Genomic DNA, 21,883 nt, shown 5'->3' with positions numbered 1-21,883 from the left:
CCCGGGCTGTCCCTCAGTCCACTCGCCTCTCGGCCCGCGGGCCAGCCCCAGCCGCCCGAGGTCGGCCCCAAGCCCGGCTCGCCAGCCTGCTAGTCCAGCTCCCGAACCGGAAGTCCGTGCGGGTGACTCGGACACCGAGGGCGCATGCGCGAAGCCAGCCGCCGCGACTCCGACTCCCGCGGAGCCCAGGCTGGAGCCGGCGGGCGGGCGGGCGGGCCCCGCGGGCGCGCACTTCCGGGACGCGGCGCAGCGTCCTCTCTCCGCTTCCCGGCCGCTCCTCCCGCCGCAACTGTCCCGGCGAGTGGGCTCAGGAGGAACCGTCGAGCCAAGGGGCCTGCGCGCGTGTAGAGAACGGAGCCGTGGATTCCGTGGTTGCCTGGAAGGGCGCGGGAGGAAGGAGCGACGGATAAAGAGGCTCGCGTCCCGCCGTGGGCATGATCCACGAACTGCTCTTGGCGCTGAGCGGGTACCCGGGTTCCATCTTCACCTGGAACAAGCGCGGCGGCCTGCAGGTACGGTCCGGCCCAGAGCGCGGGAACCGGCGAGCGCCGAAGGGGTGGGTGGACCTGAGCCCGTGCGTGGGGAGGAGTTTGGGGGGCGGGGCCGGGGGCGGGGGCGTGTCCCGGGGCGACGTGGGACGGACGCGGGCTTAGGGAGCTGGGCCTGGGCTGGGGAACCGAGGGCCGGCCCGTAATGGCCCGGCCTTGGGGAAGGGAGAGAGAGACCCCCATCGGCCTAAAGTTGAGATTTGAGCGAGAGTTTCTGGGGAGCTGGATGTGAAAGCGGGGGAGGCATTTTCTCCCATTTCACTCTTGCACTCTTTTAAATTTTGAAAGCTAGACCAACTACATAACGTTTTGGGGTTTGTTTTTGTTTTTGTTTTTGTTTTGGTGTGTGTGAGTGTGTGTGTGTGTGTGTGTGTGCGCGCGCGCGCGCTTTGTTTTGTTTTACGTAGCGTTTAACATACAAGAGTTCAGCCAGTTTGTTGAATGAAAAAATGAATGTGTTTCTGTCAAGACTCCTTTCTCAGGAAATTCAGCACTAGGAGAATTTGGAAGGAGGCCTTCGTGTAACCAGGAATGTATGAGGAGGAGAGGCTATGTACTATATGCATTATCTAATTCAATCTTAACCACCCACCTTCATATCACAGATGAACTCCCTGTGTCACGCAGCTAGTAATTAGCAAGCGAGGTCTTGAACCCAGGTCTGTCTGGCTCCAGTGTCTCAACTACTCCTTCCTGCTCCTGCTTCCAGTAACGTTATCTCACCCTCTCTGTAAGTTAGTAACTAGGTATTGTTAGCTCCAGGTGACAAGTGAGCAAACTGAAGCTCAGAATTTCATGGTGGCTACTCCTGGTATTAGCAAGATTTGTATATATAGCTTTGATGACAGTCATGCCTATTCCTGTGAGAACTGGCAGTATAGCTGGGGAGGAGCAGAAAAATAAATCGTCTATAAAACCTATAAATCAAAGCAGTTCCTGTTGTTACTATTTATTTTCCCTTGTAAAACTAGCACAATGCCAGGCATATAGGAGGAAGATGTACTGGAGTATTTGTGGGTGCTTTATGACCTGAAGTAAAAAGATAAGCAGTATAGGAAAGATAGCTGCCTTCCTTTCTTATAAAAAAGTCTCAATCAGATATTTTCCTCTTTAAGGTCTCAGCTTTAAAGTCACCTCCTCAGAAAAACTTTTTCTGACCATCTCTTTTAACTATCCTCCCTATGCCATTCTTCTCTATCCAAGCAATTTGTTTATTTACCTTATAGGACTTTCCATTCTTTCTCTCTTATAGATTGCCCATGAGGGCAAAGACCACTGTGATCTTCAGAGATGTACCAGGAGTACCTAGCACAGTTTCTGCCTCAGAGTAGGTGTTCAGATATTGTGCAAGAAAAGACCACCAAAACCAGCAATTGCATACTTTCTGCAGAACAATGATTTTCACATTTGAATAAAGGGAAAAATAGTTGGAAATGCCCACTATGGATGAAAATCATCTTATTGTAATATTGCTAAGCTAAATACAAACTCAGGCATATTGTTCTTATAACCAAACTAGAGGCCCGGTGCATGAAATTCGTGCACGTGTGTGTGTGTGTGTGTGTGTGTGTGTGTGTGTCCGTCCGTCCCCCTCAGCCTGACCTGCATCCTTTCCAATCCAGGAGCCCTCAGGGGATGTCCTACTGACAGCTTAGGCCCGCTCCCCGTGGTTCTCTTCTCTCTGTGGGAGCTGCCTGTGGGCCGGGCTTGCCTGCTCCTGGGTTGCCATGGGGAGGGCCAAGCAGGCCGTTCTGGGAGCTGCCTGCCAGCTGGGCTTGCCTGTTTCCTGGTCGCCCCGTTGATGGCCAAGCAGGCCGAGCTGTGCTGGGAGCTGCCTCCTCCCTGCTGTCAGTCTCCACCAAGGTGATGAGGTTAATTTGCATACTCACTCCTGATTTGCTGGTGGGCATGGTGAAGGTATGGTCAATTTGCATCTTTCTCTTTTATTAGTGTAGATCTTTTTTTACAAAGTAAACAAAACTAACAAATTGATCATTGAAATTAACATTGGTATTATTGACATTTTGGAGTGTATAATTCTTTGTTGTGGGGGCTGTCCTTTGCATTGTGGCATATTTAGCAGCATACATGGTCTCTGCTCACTAGAGGCCAGTAATACCCCCTGAGTTATGACAACTAAACATAGTTCCAGCCACTACCAAATGTCCCTTAGGAGGCAAAAGTGCCCCTCATTGGGAACCACTGATGTAATGTGACGTATACAGTGGGGCCTTGACTTACGAGTGTCCTGACTAACGAGTTTTTCGAGATACGAGCCATCTCTCAGCCGATTTTTTGCTTTGAGTTATGAGCTAAAATTCGGGTTATGAGCCAGCTTCAGATACCCCACTGCTAGTTGGCGCAGCGAACATCACAGTGAACGCCACAACATCAGCCCAGCATCACATGTCTCACTTGTTCACTGTTGATTTGACATACGAGTAATTTGAGTTATGAGCTCTGTCACAGAACGAATTAAACTCGTAAGTCAAGGCCCCACTGCACTGTTGTTTTGCTGAAACCAAATTGCCAACATTGAGTTTGAATGACTTTTCTACAGATATGGCTATTCTAATTTAGAGAATGTCTATTCATATTACTGGGTTGTACCAAATGGTATCAATAACTGTTTTGGTATTGTTTGCTATTTTAGAATACTAGACCTTCAACTTTTCTAAAACTGTGCCAAAAATCACTGTTCAAAATGCCAGTTTTATGGGAGTCTCACTTGATAACTAGGTAGAACTGTCATAATAATAAAAAAAAATGCTTATATTTATTGAGTACTCACCGTGTGCTTGGTACATGTTATTTACATGTAATAATTTTACTTCTGGGCATATACCCAAAAGAAATAAAAGCAGGGACTTGAACAGATATTTGTACACCCATGTTCATAGCAGTATTATTCAGAATAGCCTAAAGGTAGAAGCAACTCAGGTGTCCATGAACAGATAAACAAAATGTAGTGTGTGTGTGTGTATGTGTGTGTGTGTGTATAAATTCTGACACATGCTACTGTAAGGATGAAACTTGGAGACACTACTAAGTGAAATAAGTCAGTCACAAAGCACAAATATCATATGATTCCACTTATTAGAGGTACTTAGAGTAGTCAAATTCATAGAGACAGGAAATAGAAGGATGGGTGCCTGGAGCTGTGGGGAGAGAGGATGGGGAGTCTTTGTACATGGGTACAGAGTATCAGTTTAGGAAAATGAAAATGTTCTGAAGATGGATGGATGGTGGTGATGGTTGCACAACAATGTGAATGCACTTAATGCCAAGAACTGCACACTTAAAAATGGTTAAAATTGTCACTCTTATGTATATTTTGCCTCAATTTATTTTGAAAATGTTGGTTGAATGAATACATTCTCCCACTACTTTTTTCTACTTGAACTGCTGTGTAACCTTATATAGCGTACTAGGCTATCATTTAAATTAAAAATGAAAATATGTATATTAAATGTATATGCCCAGTTACAAAGTTGCTTTTGCAGGTTACAGTATGCTACATTTATTTACATTTTTATTAAAATGAAAACATGATTTAAAATTGCATAGAGAATTTCTAAATCCTAAGAATGTGTTTGAGAAACCCCTGAAGTTTGCTAAACACTTTGCCAAAGACAACTTTGTTGCAACCAAGTAAAAACTCCTATCTTTAAAGGAGTTAAAATATTGCATAAGGTATAGTAACTACCCCTGAGGGGAGGTTGACTTATTTTTAATGTACACCATTTTGTATTCTTTTTTGAATTCATGTTTGAATTCTTTACCATGTGTTACCACTTATTCAAGTAAAGAATTTATCAGGTTGGGGTGGGAAACAGCACCTTTATAGTGGTTTAGAAATACTTTTGTTATCCAGAACTTAACTAATCTTAAATGGGCATCTGGAGAAAGGAAACACTAAATAATATGGAGCATTTGAAGCACCTCAAAGACTGGCATGCAGTGAATCACAAGCATCAGTGTTTTCAGTACTTCCTTCCTCTCCCCCAGGTGTCACAGGACTTCCCGTTTCTCCATCCCAGTGAAACAAGTGTCCTGAATCGACTCTGCCGGCTGGGCACAGACTATATTCGCTTCACCGAGTTCATTGAACAGTACACAGGCCATGTGCAGCAACAGGTAAGTTGCTGTTCTCAGGGAATGTACACCTCCAGAGGGCGGGAGCTATGTTAAGCTTTCACTGAATCCACTGGTAATGCATGTGAAATAAGTCATAAGAAGTTATGAATTTCTCATCACTAGAATTACTCAGGTGAAGGCCAGGGGACTGCACCTTACACAAGGGGAAAATATACACAGGGATTAATTAGGCAGATTGGTGTAAGAGCACATATGTTTTGCCTGAGTTTTAGAAGATCTGAATTAAATTTTGAGCTGGACCAGAGTTCCAATTCCAGAGGTGAAAACATGAAGTATTATTTCAAATTCCTTTGACACTCTGCTTCTCACTATCTTAGTCATGTTGAGGCAAGCAACTAAAATCCTTGAGCTTCATTTTTTAAATTTATAAATAAGAGTTAAACCAAAGAAGGTGCTTGGCACATAGTAAATACTTAATAAATATTATCCATTATTATGAATTAATTGAAAATCAGTACAATGTAGAGGTCAAGGTTTTGTGCCCCACACCATCATTCACTGGCCATAGAGTGCTCAGCAGTAACCTAATGCTCAATAACAAAGGCCCTGTTTCCTTATCTATGAAATGGGGGTAATAGATAGTAAGTATCTCATAGGGTTGTGAAGATCAAACAAGGTAATTCATGGGAAATACCTGGTATGTAGTAGGCACTCAAATTTTTTGAAAGAGATATTTTAAAGTTCTCTTTATTTTTAACAATCTGTAATTCTTGTCAATGGTAAGTAAAAAGACTGCCGAATCGCCTGACTGGTGTGGCTCAGTGGTTGAGCATGAACCTATAAACCAGGAGTTCATGATTTGATTCCCGGTCAGGACACCAGCTCAAGTTGTGGGTTCGATCCCAGTAGGGGGCATGCAGGAGATAGCCAATCAGTGATTCTCATCATTGATGTCTTTATCTCTCCCTATATTGTGTGACTGATTCAGTGATGACTATTTTCCAGTTGAAAGAATGATTCTAGTTGAGGGGAAAGGTGGGGACTTATACAAAGGAAGGAGAAGGATGCTTTTCTGAAATAACATAGTCAATATCCTTTGGCGTCTATTATATAAATTGGGTGTCAGGCCTTTGGTGTGTCAACTGATGGTCACTGGCACCAATTCAGTGCCAACAAGAATCCCCAATTTGGGGTGTGGTGAAAAAGGAAACTTTATTCAGTGCCATCAGCTCAATTGTGATACAGCACAGCTGTGAGAGCCGCACAGCTATAGAACAGCCCTGGGGCCTGGCCCCTCTGTGGCTAGACAGCTCTGCTACTCAGTGGTCATTGCTCTGGTCGGTTCTTCTCTACTCTGCCAAGACATCTTTGGTGTTTTCAGTCTTCGTGGAAGGGGAAAGTGCGGCCCTAGGTGGTTTGGCTCAGTGGATAAAGCATTGGCCTGCAGACCAAACGGTCCAGGGTTCAATTCCAGTCAAGGGCAAGTACTTTGGTTATGGGCTCCTCCCTGGCTCAGGTCTTGGTCAGGACTCATGCAGGAGGCAACCTATTGATGTGTTTCTCTCATATCAATGTTTCTCTCTGTCTTCCACTCTCCCTAAAAAAAAATCAATGGAAAAATACCCTCGGGTGAGGATTAACAAAACAAACAAAAAAAAGAAGAAGAAAAAGAAAGAAAGGGAAAGTGTGCTCACCCTGGCTATGTAGCTCAGTTGCTTAGAGTGTCATCCTGTTACACCAGGGTTGTGAGTTCGATCCCGGGATCAGGGCACATATAAGAATCAACCTATACCCGGGGAGACCTCGAACACCACCTGGGACCCTACAGCCACACCGGCCAGAGACCAGCTGCCACAGCTGTGAACCCACGAACACGGAGACTCCAGCCTTCCTCGCCATGGGCTCCTTGTCCAGGGGGAGACAAAATGGTGGCCAAATAGATGGATGGGTCTGGTTCCTTCTCACAGAGCAGATAGGAGAAATAGCTGAATCCAATAACATCCACCTGGAATTGGCAAAGTAAGCACAGCTGAAAAGGATGTAAGACAAATTCAACAACATGTGTAAGAATCAAGAGGAAATGAAGAAGAACCAAGAAGAAATGAAGAATGACATAGCTGCAATAAAGAACTCAGTAGAAAGAAAACCACCCAAGCAGAGCAGCAACTGGGGGGAAAAAACTTAAAAAAAAACAGGAGGCGAGCATAAGGGAGCTTTGGGACAACATGAAACAAAACAACATCTGCATAGTAGGAGTGGCAGAAGAAGAGGAAACTGAACAAGGAATAGAAAACCTGTAAGAAATAATGACAGAAAACTTCCCTGATATTGGAAAGAAAAAACTCACACAAGTCCAAGAAGCTCAGAGTCCCAAACAAGATGAACCCAAAAAGACTGACACCAATACACATCATAATTAAATTGGAAAGCACCAACAACAAAGTAAGAATCTTAAAGGCTGCTAGAGAGAGAGACAGAAAGTTATCTACAAGGGATCTCCCATCAGACTATCAACTGATTTCTCAACAGAAACACATCAGGCCAGAAGGGAATGGAATGAAATATACAAAATTATGCAAAGCAAGGGACTGAATCCAAGAATACTATATGCAGCAAGGCTATCATTCAAAATTGAAGGTGTAATCAGGAGCTTCACAGACAAAAAAGGGCTAAGGGAGTTCATTACCACCAAACCAGCAATGCAAGAAATGCTAAAGGGACTGCTGTAAAAAGAAGAAATAGGAAGGGAAGAAGGAACACAGGCATAAAGAATAAAAATGGCAACAAACAAGTACCTGTCAATAATAACCTTAAATGTAATTGGATTAAATGCTCCAACAAAAAGACATAGAGTAGCTGAATGGATAAGAAAACATGACCCACCTCAAAACAAAGGACTCACACAGACTAATCGTGAAGGGTTAGAAAAAATTTTTCAGGCTAATGGAAATGAAAAAATACTGGGGCAGCAATACTTATATCTGACAAATTAGACCTCAAAGTGAAGGACATAACAAGAGATAGGCCATTTCATAATACTAAAGGGAGCAATTCAACAAGAGGCTATAACCCTGGTAAACATATATGCACCCAATACAGGAGCACCCAAATACATAAAAAAAACTTCTGGAAGATATCAAGGGAGAGATCGACAGCAATACAGTCACAGTAGGGGGCTTTAATATCCTATTGACACTACTAGATAAATCCTCTAAATGAAAAATCAGCAAGGAAACATCAATCCTAAATGACTCACTAGGTCAGATGGACTTGATTGACATCTTCAGAACATTTCATCCCAAAGCTGCAGAATATACATTCTTCTCAAGTGCACATGGGACATTTTTAAAGATAGACCACATATTGGGACACAAGCAAGGTCTCATCAGACTCAAGAAGATAGAAATCATATCAAGCATCTTCTCCGACCACAATGGCATAAAATTAGAAATCAACTACAATGAAAAAAAATTAAACACTTGGAGGCTAAATAGCATGCTATTAAATAATGATTGGGTTACCAAAGAGATCAAATAAGAAATAAAAAGTATCCTGGCAACAAACAACAGTGAAAACACACCAATCCAAAATCTATGGGACACAGTGAAAGCAGTCTTGAAAGGGACGTTCATAGCTCTACAGACCTACCTAAAAAAAAAAAAAAAAAAAAAAAAAAAAAACCAATAAAAAAATGGTAATAAATTATCTAACTCTATAACTCAAAGAATTAGAAAGCCAGCAACAAGAAAAACCCAGAGTAAGCAGAAGGAAGGAAATAATAAAGATCAGAGTGGAAATAAATGACATAGAGACCAAAAAACAATACAAAAGACCAATAAAACCAACAGCTGGTTCTTTGAAAGGATAAACAAGATTGATGAACCTCTAGCCAGGCTCACCAAGAAGCAAAGAGAGAAGACCCAAATAAACAAAATAAAAAATGAAAGAGGTGGAGTAACAACTGTCCCCACAGAAATACAAAGTATTATGAAAAAATACTATGAACAACTCTATTCCAACAAACTGGACAACCTAGATGAAATAGACATATTCTTAGAAAAATACAAGCTACCAAAACTCAATCAGGAAGAATCAAAAAATCTTAATAGGCCTATAACTACCAAAGAAATTGAAATAGTAATCAAAAATCTTCCAGCAAACAAAAGCCCTGGTCCAGAAAGCTTTGCAAGGGAGTTCTACCAAGCATTCAAAGAACTAAAATTTATCCTCCTCAGACTATTTCAAAAAATTCAAGAGGCGGGCACACTTCCAAGCTCTCTCTATGAAGCCAGCATTACCCTAATTCCAAAACCAGATTAAGACACCACAAAGAAAGAGAACTACAGACCAATATTCTTGATGAACATAGAAGCTAAAATCCTCAACAAAATTCTAGCAAATTGGATCCAGCATTACATTAGAAAGATCATAAACCATGATCAAGTGGGATTTATTCCGGGGATGCAAGAATGGTACTATATCCGCAAATCAACTAATGTGATACATCACATAAACAAACTGAGAGACAAAAATCACATAATCATAACAATCGATGCAGAAAAAGCATTTGACAAAATCCAATACTCTTTTTTGATAAAAACTCTCAGCAAAGTGGGAATAGAGGGATCATATCTCAACATAATAAAAGCCTTATATGACAAACCTTCAGCCAACATCATACTCAATGGGCAAAAATTCCCCTAAGAACAGGAACCATACAGGTATGCCCACTTTCACTACTCGTGTTTGATATAGTACTGGAAGTGCTAGCCATAGCAATCAGACAAGAAAAAGAAATAAAAGGCATCCAAATTGGAAAAGAAGAAGTAAAACTGTCCTTATTTGCAGATGGCATGATATTGTATATAGAGAACCCCAAAGACTCCATAAAAAAACTACTAGATGCCGGGGTCCAACCCCAGCAGGTCCAGGGGTCCCCAAAGGTGTGGATGGAATCAGCAAAGAAGGAATGACACAGAGAAAGCGTCCAGTTGATCAGCAGCCTAGCCAGGATCTCTAGCCAGGATCTCCAGCCAAGTTCTGGTCAGGATCTCCAGCGAAGTTCTGGTTAGGATCTCCAGCCAGGTTCTGTGTCCATGTTCTCTTGCTAGGTTCTCCAGCCAGGTTCTCCAGGTTCTCCAGCCAGGTTCTGTAGCCATGTTCTATCCAGGTTCTGTAGCCAGGTTCAGTCTCTAGGATCTTCAGCCAGGTTCTCTCGCTAGGTTCTGTCTCTAGGTTCTGTAGCCAGTTTCTGTCCAGGATCTTTTGCCATATTCTCTCCAGCGAAGTTCTTCTGTCTCTAGGTTCTGTGTAGGTTCTGTGTCTCTTGGTTCTGTCTTCTAAGTTCTGTCTCCTGTTATCTTGTTACATCTGTATTTATACCAGTTGATTCAATCCTATCAATCTCTATTCCAAAGGTTAGGGCATTTCTTATCTCCATTCCAGGGAGTAAAGATTATGTAGCTTAAGCATGATTGTTCGTAGTTAAAGTGATTAATTACCCGCCTGGCACTTAGTTAAGGGGTTTTATTCCCTCCCTAACTTCAGGGGAAAATCCCTACCTGGGGAAACAACCTTTCTCAGAGAGGTGACCTTGGTTAAAACACATAGTGCCAAGAAGGTGAGCAAACATATTAAGAACAGTATGCCATATATGCCAGGTCCCTTGAAACAGCAAGGATGGACCAGCTCCCGGCAATTTTTTTGGTTGATTTTTCTTTGTTAAATGGCATTTAAATATATAAAATAAATATTAAAAATAAAAGTCTTTGTTTTACTATGGTTGCAAATATCAAAAAATTTCTATATGTGACACGGCACCAGAGTTAAGTTAGGGTTTTTCAAAATGCTGACACGCCGAGCTCAAAAGGTTCGCCATCACTGGTATAGACTTTCAGTTTTACAAGATAAAAAGAAGTATGGAGATGGATGAGGGCCATTTTCAGGCTGGCAGGGGACTGAAGCTCCCAACCTCTCCTTTTTTTCTTTTTTCTTTTTTTTATTCTGGGATTTATTTACCTTCTATGGCTGTCACTGTAACTGAGAGCTGGCTTTAGCTCTGAGGCTTGGCTCCAGCTCTGAGACCTCGGCTGCTGAAAGCAGGTATCTGGGTTTGTTTGGCTTCTATAATTGAAACACTGTTGCAGCTCCAGCTCTGAGGGTCGGCTGGCTGAAAGCAGATTTCTGGGGTTTGTTTAGCTTCTATAATTGCAACATTGTTTCTTAGAGTGCAGCTCAGAGGCCGGCAGCGGCAGGCGGGGAACCTTGGCATCCTCCATCACTGGAGCAAGCAAGCCTCCTGTTCGCTTCAGCTGCCTGGCTGCCGGCCGCCATCTTGGTTGGCAGTTAATTTGCATATCGCCCTGATTAGCCAATGGGAAGCGTGTCGGAGGTACGGTTAATTACCATGTTTGTCTATTATTAGATAGGATAAATGAAGGCATTCAGTTATCTGGAGTGACACAAGATCAAAACAAAATTGGTTGCAAGCCAATCTGGTCTATTTCACCCTGTGCCAATGCTGTTCTTATTATAGCGGTGAACATTTACATCTAGGAACTACTAGTTTCCTTTGCATCATCCTCTGGCTACACTGTACCTTATAATCCCTGAGCCCAAGCTTCCTACCACATTTGTTGCTGAATTCTGTTCTTATATCTACCACCACCGGAGGCCGATTACCCAAATTAGTACATAGCCATAGAGGCTAGTCATTGTGACCTCTAGTCAATGGTTAACCACAATTTCTTATATAAAACTATAGAAGAAGGTCTTACAAAATAATTGCAGCTGACAAGCATATTTGTAAGTAGCCTCTTAGTGAGAGTCTTATAACTCCCCATGTTGGCTATCAGATTCACGTTCAGATGAGTTGCCATACTCGGCAGCAGCAGGGATGTTAGAACAGGATTGAGGTCATTTTACTTATTCAGTAAATACAGGGTGCCCCCCCAAAAATGTATATACATTTTAATAGCTGGTAGCTCAATTGATGTTACTTTCTTTTCAGATTTAACCTGTTGGAATTAAAAATTATTCAGAGTGTATATACATTTTTGGGGCTACCCTGTATTTCCCTCTGTGTTCAAAGAACTGTGCTAGGAGCTCAAATACAAAGATGAATAAAATGTGGGATCTTGTTTCATGAAGCTTTTGGTCTAGTGACAAAAGTACAATTCCAGCACTAAGTAAAGATGCTATGAAAGCAACAAAGGGGGAAGCTATTGACTCCCTGAGGAAAGTTAGGAATGGCTTTCAGAGAAGAGATGCTTGAGTTGGATCCTGTAGGAAGAGTAGGTATTTTCCCAAAGATGAGTATACAGCCCCGGCTGGTGTGTCTCGGTGGTTAGAGTGTCAGCCTGCACACTGAAGGGTTGAGGGTTCAATTCCCAATCAAGGGCGAATATGGGAAGCAATCTCAATCAATCTCTCTCTCTCTCTCTCTCTCTCTCTCTCTCTCTCTCTCTCTCTCTCTCTCTCTCTCTCTCTCTTTCCCGATCTCTAAAAATCAATGTAAAAAATATCCTCTGGTGATGATTAACAAAAAGAAAGAAAAAAGATGAATATACAGTTATAAGTAGAACACATCCAAATTCACAGGGCTAAGAAATAGAAGCAAGGCACATTTGGTGACCTGTGGGTAGTTTTGGAAATGAGGATGTGAAGTTTAACACACACAGTAAAATAATTTTGCAGAGAGGTAAGGGCCAGAATGCAGAAGTCATTGCATGCCATGTAGGGGAGTTTAAATATTATTCTGGACAGTGGTAAACCATCAAAAGGATTTAAGCTGGAATTTATAAGGTTAAAATTGAGTTGTAGAAAAGTCCCTACTAACAGTATAGAGTACCACCTGGCTGTAACATCTGGGCTGCTTGGAAAGTTAAATTACCACATTTTAAAAGGTCAGAACTCAAAATCTGTCTCTTTAGTTGGGCTTTCCTCTCGCTCAAGCACTTCTTTGATATGGAATTATTTAAGCAAAAACAGTACCACTAATAAAGGGTAATGTCTTCAGCTTTCAGGGTCTGAGCTGAGAGCTGATTTCTCTTCGTTTGATTTCAGGATCACCATCCATCTCAGCAGGGCCAAGGTGGGTTACATGGAATCTATCTCAGGGCCTTCTGCACAGGTCTGGACTCCGTTTTGCAGCCTTATCGACAAGCACTGCTTGATTTGGAACAAGAGGTGAGAGAGGAGATATGGGAACAACACCTCTGGGACAGAAGATTAGGGCATGTTTTTGAATTTGAAATGCCTTTTGATATGGTCAGGTGGTTAGGAGTAAGCTATTTTCAACATGGCTGGAGAGTACAGTGTATTCTCTGTGATTGTCCAAGCCATGATCAAAGTGGCGTGCAGCTCATGGCAAAGGTTCCTGAGTAAGAAGAGCCCTAGCTTTGATTTTATTATCACCTGAAAATCAGAATTATCTTCTATAAATCATCAATTCTCAATAGCCTAAAACTAACACTAAGCCCATTCTTAGATTTCATTCTAGTTTTCATAGGTCAAATAGATTTGGGATATTTTGTATGGAGCTCTAATCACGGTGTTTCTTGTTGCAGTTCCTGGCTGACCCCCATCTCTCCATATCACATGTCAATTACTCCTTAGATCAGGTATGCTGTTCAAGTAACAAAATGCCTTGGAATCTGTTGATATTGTTAAAATAATCCAACTTGTGAAATTTTTTGAGAATTTTTTTCCTTCTGGATTAAAATAGCCCAGCATTTTATATTTTGTATGCTTTCCTAGGTCAGAACTGTTTGAAAAGCTCCAAATTTAGTTAAAACTTAATGTCTGATGTTAATGCTCTAAATTGACCTCAATATTAACAGTTTTGCTAGTCTCAGAAATAGAGACTGCTTCTATCTGCCATTCTCTTTCTACCTGCCACTAATCCCATATCAAGTTGCCTTAAGATATTGGATCTTGCCCTAGCCAGTTTTGCTCAGTGGATAGAGCGTCAGCCTAGGGACTGAAAAGTCCCAGATTTGATTCCCATAAGCTGGTTGCAGGCTCAATCCCAGCCCTGAGCAGGAGGCAACCAATGTGTCTCTCTCACATCATGTTTCTTTCTCTCTGTCTCTCCCGCTCCCTTCCACTCTCACTAAAAGTCAATGGAAAAATATCCTTGGGTGAGGGTTAACAAAAAAATAAAAAATAAAAAGGATATTGGATCTTGGCTGCTCTATGGTATTGCCATCTTTGTTAAGTGGGATTATTTAGAAACAAAAGCATTTCCTGAAGTAATTTTTTTCCTTGTATTTGATGATAGATCCTCCTAATTATTCTCTACTTTGCAGTTCCAGCTCCTTTTTCCCTCTGTGATGGTTGTAGTAGAACAAATTAAAAGTCAAAAGGTGAGAACTATTCTTTTTCCTTTTGCTTCAGTAAGCACCAAGTAAATATTCTTAATTTTGCCTTACATTCTTTTTTGAAGACTCTAGATTTTAGTAGTATGTATGTATGTATGTATGTATGTATGTATATATGTAACAATATTTGCTTGGGTATTATGCTAAGTGTCAAGAATGCAAAAATAAATTATGACCTTGCCCCTAAGTATCTTCTGGTCCAGAAGGTGGGGAAAATGTTAATAGACATACTCAAGAATGCTGTTGGATAAGAGAATAATGCTATGGATATTTGGAGCTGGGAGCTTTTTGCACTAAGGATTTAAAACTGTTGTATATGGATCTTAAGGAGAAGCTAAAAGTTAATTCTTAGAAAAAAAGAAGGCAATAGTTTCTTGTTAGGGTGTTGGCAGTTTTATGAAAATTAGGCCATTGGGTAAAACCTCATGCTTATTATTTGTTAAATATGCCTATTCTTACCACAAGTTTTCATCAAATGCACTGAAAAGTTAGGGTTCCCAATGTCAGGAGACTGTCTTTTCTAGGCAACATCAATAATTCTGAAAAGTAAATGCTTTGAGATTTCACATTAGAAGAAGAATTAACAAATGGATTAAACGTGTGTTTTTAGCTCATTCATGTTTTTAAGCTGTTATATTTCTGCCTTGCCTAATTAGGAGTGCTCACCTTGGTGAATATAACTAGTTAGCCAGTTAATTTGCCCAGTTTCTACTTTATTTTTTCACCTTGTGAGTATAGAAATTTATATTTTGCTGCATTCACTCTGTCTAGCAAAGCCAGAAGAGGAGGTGCTCTTTGGTCTTTCAAAGCTGATTGTCCTCATCATATAACATAGAGATTTTTTTTTTAAGTATTTTATTGATTTTTTACAGAGAGGAAGGGAGAGGAATAGAGAGTTAGAAACATCGATATGAGAGAAACATCAATCAGCTGCCTCCTGCACACCCCCTACTGGGGATGTACCCACAACCAAGGTACATGTCCTTGACCGGAATCGAACCTGGGACCCTTGAGTCCGCAGGCTGACGCTCTGTCCACTGAGCCAAACCGGTTAGGGCAACATTGAGCTTTTATTGTGCACTTGCTGGGTACCAGGCACTGTGCTAAGTACTTTACATACATTCAGTCCTCTAAGGGGTCAAATAGGTTAAGGAACCGTCTGGGGTCACACAGATGGTAGGAAATGGTAGAATTGGACTATAAGCCCACATCTGTCTGACTCCAAAGACTATGACCTTCTGAACTCTACTAATCTATCTCTTATATTGGAGGGCACCTTCTCAGTGACTGGATTTAGTATAAGGATTCCATGCCTAGCTGCACATTTCAGTTGACTTCCAGCTTCCACTGGCCACAGGAAGGAGAGTGGAAAATGAGCAGAGGGATTGCTGATGGGCAAACCTTCCTTCCTGCCAGGGGGTGGTAGAGAAGCTAGTGTGCTATGGCTCTACCCAGCGAAAAACGGATATAGCCAAGAACGTGGGCTGGAGGTGAGACTGGGGATGATTGCAGACAGGCAAAAGGGATCCTTTTAGAATGATGGAAATGTTATGAAAGTGGATTATGGTAATTGGTTGCACAATGCTGTAAATTTACTAAAAATTGTTGAGTAGTACACTGAAAATGGGTGAATTTTATGTTATGTAAATGATTCATCAATAAAGCAGTTGTTTTTTTTAAAGAGAAAGCCAGAAGGCATAGAAAGAGGGGGCAGATTTTTAGAAAAGTGTATACTTTAGAAGTAGTATAAATTAGGCCTTAATCTGAAAGAAAGAGATTTCTTTACCTCTTTGCTTGGAATTTCAACTAAATGTTTCTGGTTTCTCTAGTGCAATACTTCTCAAAATTCATTGTGCATTATAACCACCTGAAGCAAATTGTTAAAACCAGGTTGTTGGGCCCTACCCCAGAGGGTCTGATTCAGGAGGCCTGGAGTAGAGCCCAAGACTTTGCATTTCTTTTAAGTTCCTAGGCGATGCTGCTGCTCCTTGAGGTGGGGCCAAATGGAGAGGGTTAGGGAGGCTGTAGAATCCATACTTAGAGAATAACTATTATGATATTCTGATTTATAATAAATACATATTGGGTCTTCCTATTGTTTGTTGTGCCGAGCTCAGCATGGCCAGGGGTGAACCTGAGAGGGGGTGGCAGTGAAGGATTAAAGAAGAAAGGCAGGGACCCTTCCCCACTCCCCACGTGGGAGTCTGTACTTGTTCTTCAATAAATCTCCCTTTGCTATACTAAAAAATAAAAATAAAAAAATAAAGAAGACAGACAAGAGAATAAAGCTGGGGCTAGGTGAGACGCTGCTCTCGGATGGGGAGACAGTGCTACAGCCTGCAAGCCGAGTCTTTATGTTATAGCCAGATTCCAGAAGGCAAAGTAAGGGCGTGGTCAAGATGTTTACAATATTCTCTGGGTTTCGAATCTACTCAATTACATGCACCTGAACTCTATCAAGCTTTGTTTTGGCAGCACTTGCTGCACCTCCCGCAGCCTACCTCACTTAGTTCGGACCATAAGGTCAAGCTTACAACCACAGCCTCTGGCTATAATTGTGCTGGGAGGGCTTTGCCCTCCAAGCGGGGACTTGCATGTGGCAAACGAGAGGACCATGACCTCTCTTTAGTCTGAGGCTTGAACCTGCCCAGATGCTGTAGCTGCTCTCCACAGTTTGTGGCACAAAGCTCCTAAAACCCTTGGAATTTCCTAAGGGATAAGAGTGATAAAGGTGTCTTGATATTCATAAGAAACCCCTATCAACCTCACCTGAGTTGTTGTTTTAAATTGTGTATTTTTTTAATCCTTACCTGAGGAGATTTTTTCTATTGATTTCTAGAGAAAATAGAAGAGAGGAAGGAGGGGAGGGGAGAGAGAGAGAGAAACTTTGGTGTGAGAGGGACACATTGATTGGCTGCCTCCTGTACATGCCTCTACTGGGGCCTGGGAAACTGCAACTGAGGTACAAGCCCTTGACCAGAAATTGAACTCATGACCCTTTGGTCCTCAGGTGAACATTCTAACCACTGGGCAAAGGTTGGTTGTTTTTCTGGGTTTTTAAAAAATATTTATAAATTGGGGTGACATTGGTCAACATGAACATATTGGTTTCAGGTGTGGATTTCTAAGTTACAAGACCTGTATATTGCACGGTGTGCCCACCATCTAAAGTCAAACTTCTCCTTTCACCTTATCTTAGGTCCTCCTTTCCCCACCCCCTTCCCTCTGGCAACCACCACACTGTTGTTTGTGTTCATGAGTTTCAGTTTTATATCCCACATATGTGTGAAATCATATGGTTCTTAGCTTTTTCTGACTTATTTAGCATGATGTTCTCAAGGTCCAACCATGTTGTTGCAAATGGCACTATTTCATCCTTTCTTATGGCTGAGTAGTAAGTATTCCATGTGTATGTGTACCACACCTTCTTTATCCAGTCCTCTATCGTAGACACTTAGGTTGTTTCCATGTTTTGGCCACTGTGAATAATGCTGCAGTGACCATAGGGGTGCATATATCTGTGCGAATACATGATTTCGAGTTTTTCGGGCATATACCCAGGCGAGGGGATTGCTGGGTCATATGGTAGCTCTATTCTTAATTTTTTTGAGTAATCAACAGACTGCTTTCCATAGTGGTTGTACCAGTCTATATTCCCACCAGCAGTGAATGAGGGGTCTCTTTTTTCACAACCTCTCCAACACTCGTTATTGCTTGTCTTGTTGATAATGGCCACTCTAACAGGCACACCTGCATTGTTAATGAGGTGACTTTTGCACAGCACTTAAGGATAGGCACTGGTTGCCAGGGGAATCAACCATGTGATTGGAGAGTTGGAACTTTCAGTCCCACCCCCAACCTTTGAGGAGTGGGGGCTGGGGAGAGCTTGGAAATTGAGTTCAATCACCTGTGCCTGATGAGTTAATCAATGGTACCTGTGTGATGAAGCCTCCATAAAAACCCAAGAGGACAGGATTCTGAGACCATCCAGGTTGGTGAATCAGAACAATTCCACCTGCACCATGCAGGGCCCAAACTCCCTGGGGACAGACGCTCCTTTGTTTGGGATCTCATCCTATGTATCTCCATCTGGCTGTTGACTCCTATCCTTTCATATCCTTGGTAAAAAACAAAAACAAAACAAAACTGTAATCTAGTGAATAACAGGGTTTCCTGAGCTCTGTGAGCCACTCTAGCAGATTCATTGAACTCAAGGAGGGGGTCATGGGAACTTCTGATGTATAGCCAGTGAAAAGGACAGCAACAACCTGGGCTTGTAATCGGCTTCTGAAATGGAGGATGGTCTTGTGGGACTGAGCCCTTAACCTGTAGCGTCTAATGCCATCTCAGGGTAGAGTCAGAATAAAATTAAAATGTAGGACACCACAGCTGGTGTTTGAGAATTGCTTGGTGCTGTGGGGAAAACCCCACACATATTGAATTGTAGTCAGAATCGAACTATACCTGGATCTTATGATCAAGTTATCCCCATTTTCTACTCGATTGTGCCCTCTGGATTGAATATAGAATATGAGTTTGTGCTACATGAACTACTGAAATGGAATCCAGATTGAAAAGGCTATGTTTTCCACAGATTCATGGTTGTCAGATCCTGGAAACAGTATACAAGCACAGCTGTGGAGGTTTGCCTCCTGTTCGAAGTGCACTAGAAAAGTAAGTCATGGTTCAATTGGAGGTTGGGGGCAGAGGTGGGTGGTCAAGTGACTTGACTGCATGGGTTTTATTTTCAGGTCATCTCAGGTTTCCCTCTGGGGAAAGGTATGACCAGGATAGAAAAGACGCATGAGCAGAGGAGCCCATGTAATCCTTTGGATGGCTCAGAAATTGCAAAAAGAGGATTATAAAGTGTTGAGTATCAAAGCTAGATGTCCTTGAGGCAACCCTTTCAATATTTGGATCTCATCATCCTGCGAGAATTTCCATTACTTGTGCGAGATAATGCCTAGCTGTGTCTAAACGTGTGTATTTTGAATAGCTGCTATTTTCACATCGAGGCCCTTAAAAATGTTTATACTTTGTAATCCCATAATGCCACTTTTAGGAATTTTATCCTAAGAAATGTATTCAAAAGGAAATAAACATATGCACGAGCATTATTCATTGCAATGTTGTATACTATATCAAGAAATTAAAAAATTAACAGCAGTAGAGGAAAGATAAAGATATATTCTCTTGATAGACTATAATGCCATTAACACTATACATACTATAAAAACACGTAAAAATATATTTTTTAAAAATATATTTTATTGATTTTTCACAGAGAGGAAGGGAGAGGGATAGAGAGTTAGAAACATCGATGAGAGAGACACATCGATCAGCTGCCTCTTGCATACCCCCGACTGGGGATGTGCCCGCAACCAAGGTACATGCCCTTGGCCAGAATTGAACCCGGGACCCTTCAGCCCTTAGGGCAACGCTCTATCCACTGAGCCAAACCAGTCAGGGCTGTAAAAATATTTTTTATAGCACTAATTAAAAAGGATTCAGCCCTGACCAGTTTGGCTCAGTGGCTAGAGCGTCAGCCTGTGGACTACAGAGTCCCAGGTTTGATTCCAGTCAAGGGCATGTACCTTGGTTGCAGGCACATCCCCAGTAGGGGGTGTGCAAGAGGCAGCTGATCGATGTTTCTCTCTCATTGATGTTTCTAACTCTCTATCCCTCTCCCTTCCTCTCTGTAAAAAAATCAATAAAATATATTTTTTAAAAAGAATTCAAAAGTATGTCTTATGATTACAACTATATTAAATGTATATGGTGTTTCATGAAAGACTGCTCATTTGACTCGTATCCTATTCCCCTCTTCTTCCTCATTTCTTAAAAAGAGGGTGTGGAAAAAAAGAGGGTGTGGCATTGATTGAAAAATTGAAAATCAATGATCTCTGAGGTGCCTCCCAACTCTTAACAATCTCCACTTTAACCACTACACAAGTAAGTCCTCAGATGAGCAGGAAAATTTCCAGAATATGTTTCTGGACTTCTCTATTACTGTGCCTTTTTTTCCGTAATAAAAGAAATTAATTTTGATTGTAGAAAATACAGACATGCAAAGAGAAGAAATAAAAATCACCTGTTTTCGCAGTCCCTTGAGACACCCAATTCAACTTTTGGTGTATATCCCCTCTAGTTTCTCTCTGTATAAACAGACTGTATAGTTTTATGCATTGAATATAAAATCTTATGTAGATAACTAGGGGCCCAGTGCACGAAATTCGTGCATGGGTAGGGGCCCTAGGCCTGGCCAACGATCAGGGCTGATCTGTGGGGCGACCAGCGGGGCGATTAGCAGGGGGCCCCCACTGGCACCTGCCTTAACTGGCCTGTCACTGCCTGCTCGCCAGCTCCACTCCCTGCCACCGCTGCCAGTCACCTCCCTCTGCGGGGTGACCAGCAGGGCAGTTGGGGGTGCCCCCACTGGCACCCATCTTGGCCAGCCTGGCACTGCCTACTCTCAGGCCCCGGCTTGGGCTGGGGGCAGCTCCTGTGTTGAGCATCTGCCCCCTGGTTGTCAGTGCACATCATAGCAACCAGTCATTCTACCAGTCATTCCATCGTTCAGTCAATTTGCATATTAGGCTTTTATTATATAGGATATAATAAATTTATATATTTTCAGGGACCAAACTTTACAGACCACAGAGTGCAATGTGCAAAATTTAAATGCCTTTCCATTTAATTTTTTAAAAAGCTATTCCATTCAGTTAGCATACGACAAATAGCAGACTCAATCTCTTTTATTTTTTTAAAATATATTGTATTGATTTTTTACAGAGAGGAAAGGAGAGAGATAGAAAGTTAGAAACATCAATGAGAGAGAAACATCGATCAGCTGCCTCCTGCAAACCCCCCACTGGGGATGTGCCCGCAGCCAAGGTACATGCCCTTAACCGGAATCGAACCTGGGACCTTTCAGTCCACAGGCCGACACTCTATCCACTGAGCCAAACCGGTCCTGACTAGACTCAATCTCTTTTAGTTTCTTTTTCTTCCCCGGTTATTTTGAAAATTTTCAAATCTACAAAAATGTTGAAAGAACTGTACAATAAACACCTATATACCCTGTAATTTCACCAGTTAACATTTTGCCACATTTATATTTTTCTTTCTCCCTCTATATAAACTGTGAAATGTATATGTAAACTTATATATTTATATGTAAACACCCACATACATACCATAATTTTTTGCTGAGTGATTTGAAAGTGGTCACAAATATAACAACACTTAACCCCTTAATGTCAGCTTGTATCGTTTAAAAAAAGGGGGGGGCATTTTCTTATATAACCTCAATACCATATTATACTCAAGAACGGTAACATTGCCCTAGCCGGCTTGGCTCAGTGGATAGAGTGTCGGCCTGCGGACTGAAGGGTCCCAGGTTCGATTCCGGCCAGGGGCACATGCCTGGGTTGCAGACTCGATCCCCAGTAAGGGGTGTGCAGGAGGTGGCCTATCAATGATTCTCTCTCATCATTGGTGTTTCTACCTCTCTCTCCCTCTCCCTCCCTCTCTGAAATCAATAAAGAAATATATATATATAACGGTAACATTAATTCAACAGTATGATATCCAAACTATATCTGAATTTCTTCAGTTCCCCTCCAAAAATTCTTTATAGCTGTTCTTTTGTGAATCCAGGATCCAACCAGTGTTCACATGTTGCATTTGGTTGTCATGTCTTTTTAGTCTCCTTTGCTTTTTTTCTTTTTCTTTTTTTTTTAATCTTTGATGACTGACATTTTAAGAGTTCTGACCAGTTGTCTTGAAGAATGTTCCACAATCTGGATTTTTCTGTTCTTTCCTCATGTTTACATTTGCGTTAAAAAAATTTTTTGC

At 41.8% G+C, this 21,883-nt stretch overlaps 1 protein-coding gene across 2 annotated transcripts in view; it reads left to right on the top strand.

Annotated features, from left to right (window-relative positions):
• The first annotated feature begins 374 nt into the window (after window positions 1–374).
• The window catches only part of TUBGCP4 (tubulin gamma complex component 4), a 40,414-nt gene continuing 18,905 nt past the window's right edge, over window positions 375–21,883 (top strand). Inside the window, exons 1-6 of one of the 2 annotated variants that reach the window (XM_059703534.1) lie at window positions 375–512; window positions 4,557–4,685; window positions 12,711–12,833; window positions 13,214–13,267; window positions 13,955–14,011; window positions 18,621–18,700. In XM_059703534.1, coding sequence (XP_059559517.1) covers window positions 435–512; window positions 4,557–4,685; window positions 12,711–12,833; window positions 13,214–13,267; window positions 13,955–14,011; window positions 18,621–18,700 — 521 coding nt within the window. In that variant the 5' untranslated portion in view covers window positions 375–434. The remainder of the gene's footprint in view (window positions 513–4,556; window positions 4,686–12,710; window positions 12,834–13,213; window positions 13,268–13,954; window positions 14,012–18,620; window positions 18,701–21,883) is intronic. The other variant, XM_059703544.1, reaches the window with a different exon arrangement.

The sequence above is a fragment of the Myotis daubentonii genome, chromosome 1, assembly GCF_963259705.1.
Source record: "Myotis daubentonii chromosome 1, mMyoDau2.1, whole genome shotgun sequence".
NCBI lineage: Eukaryota > Metazoa > Chordata > Mammalia > Chiroptera > Vespertilionidae > Myotis > Myotis daubentonii.
Note: the sequence above shows the minus strand (reverse complement) of the source record. Positions and strands in the feature narration are given on the sequence as shown.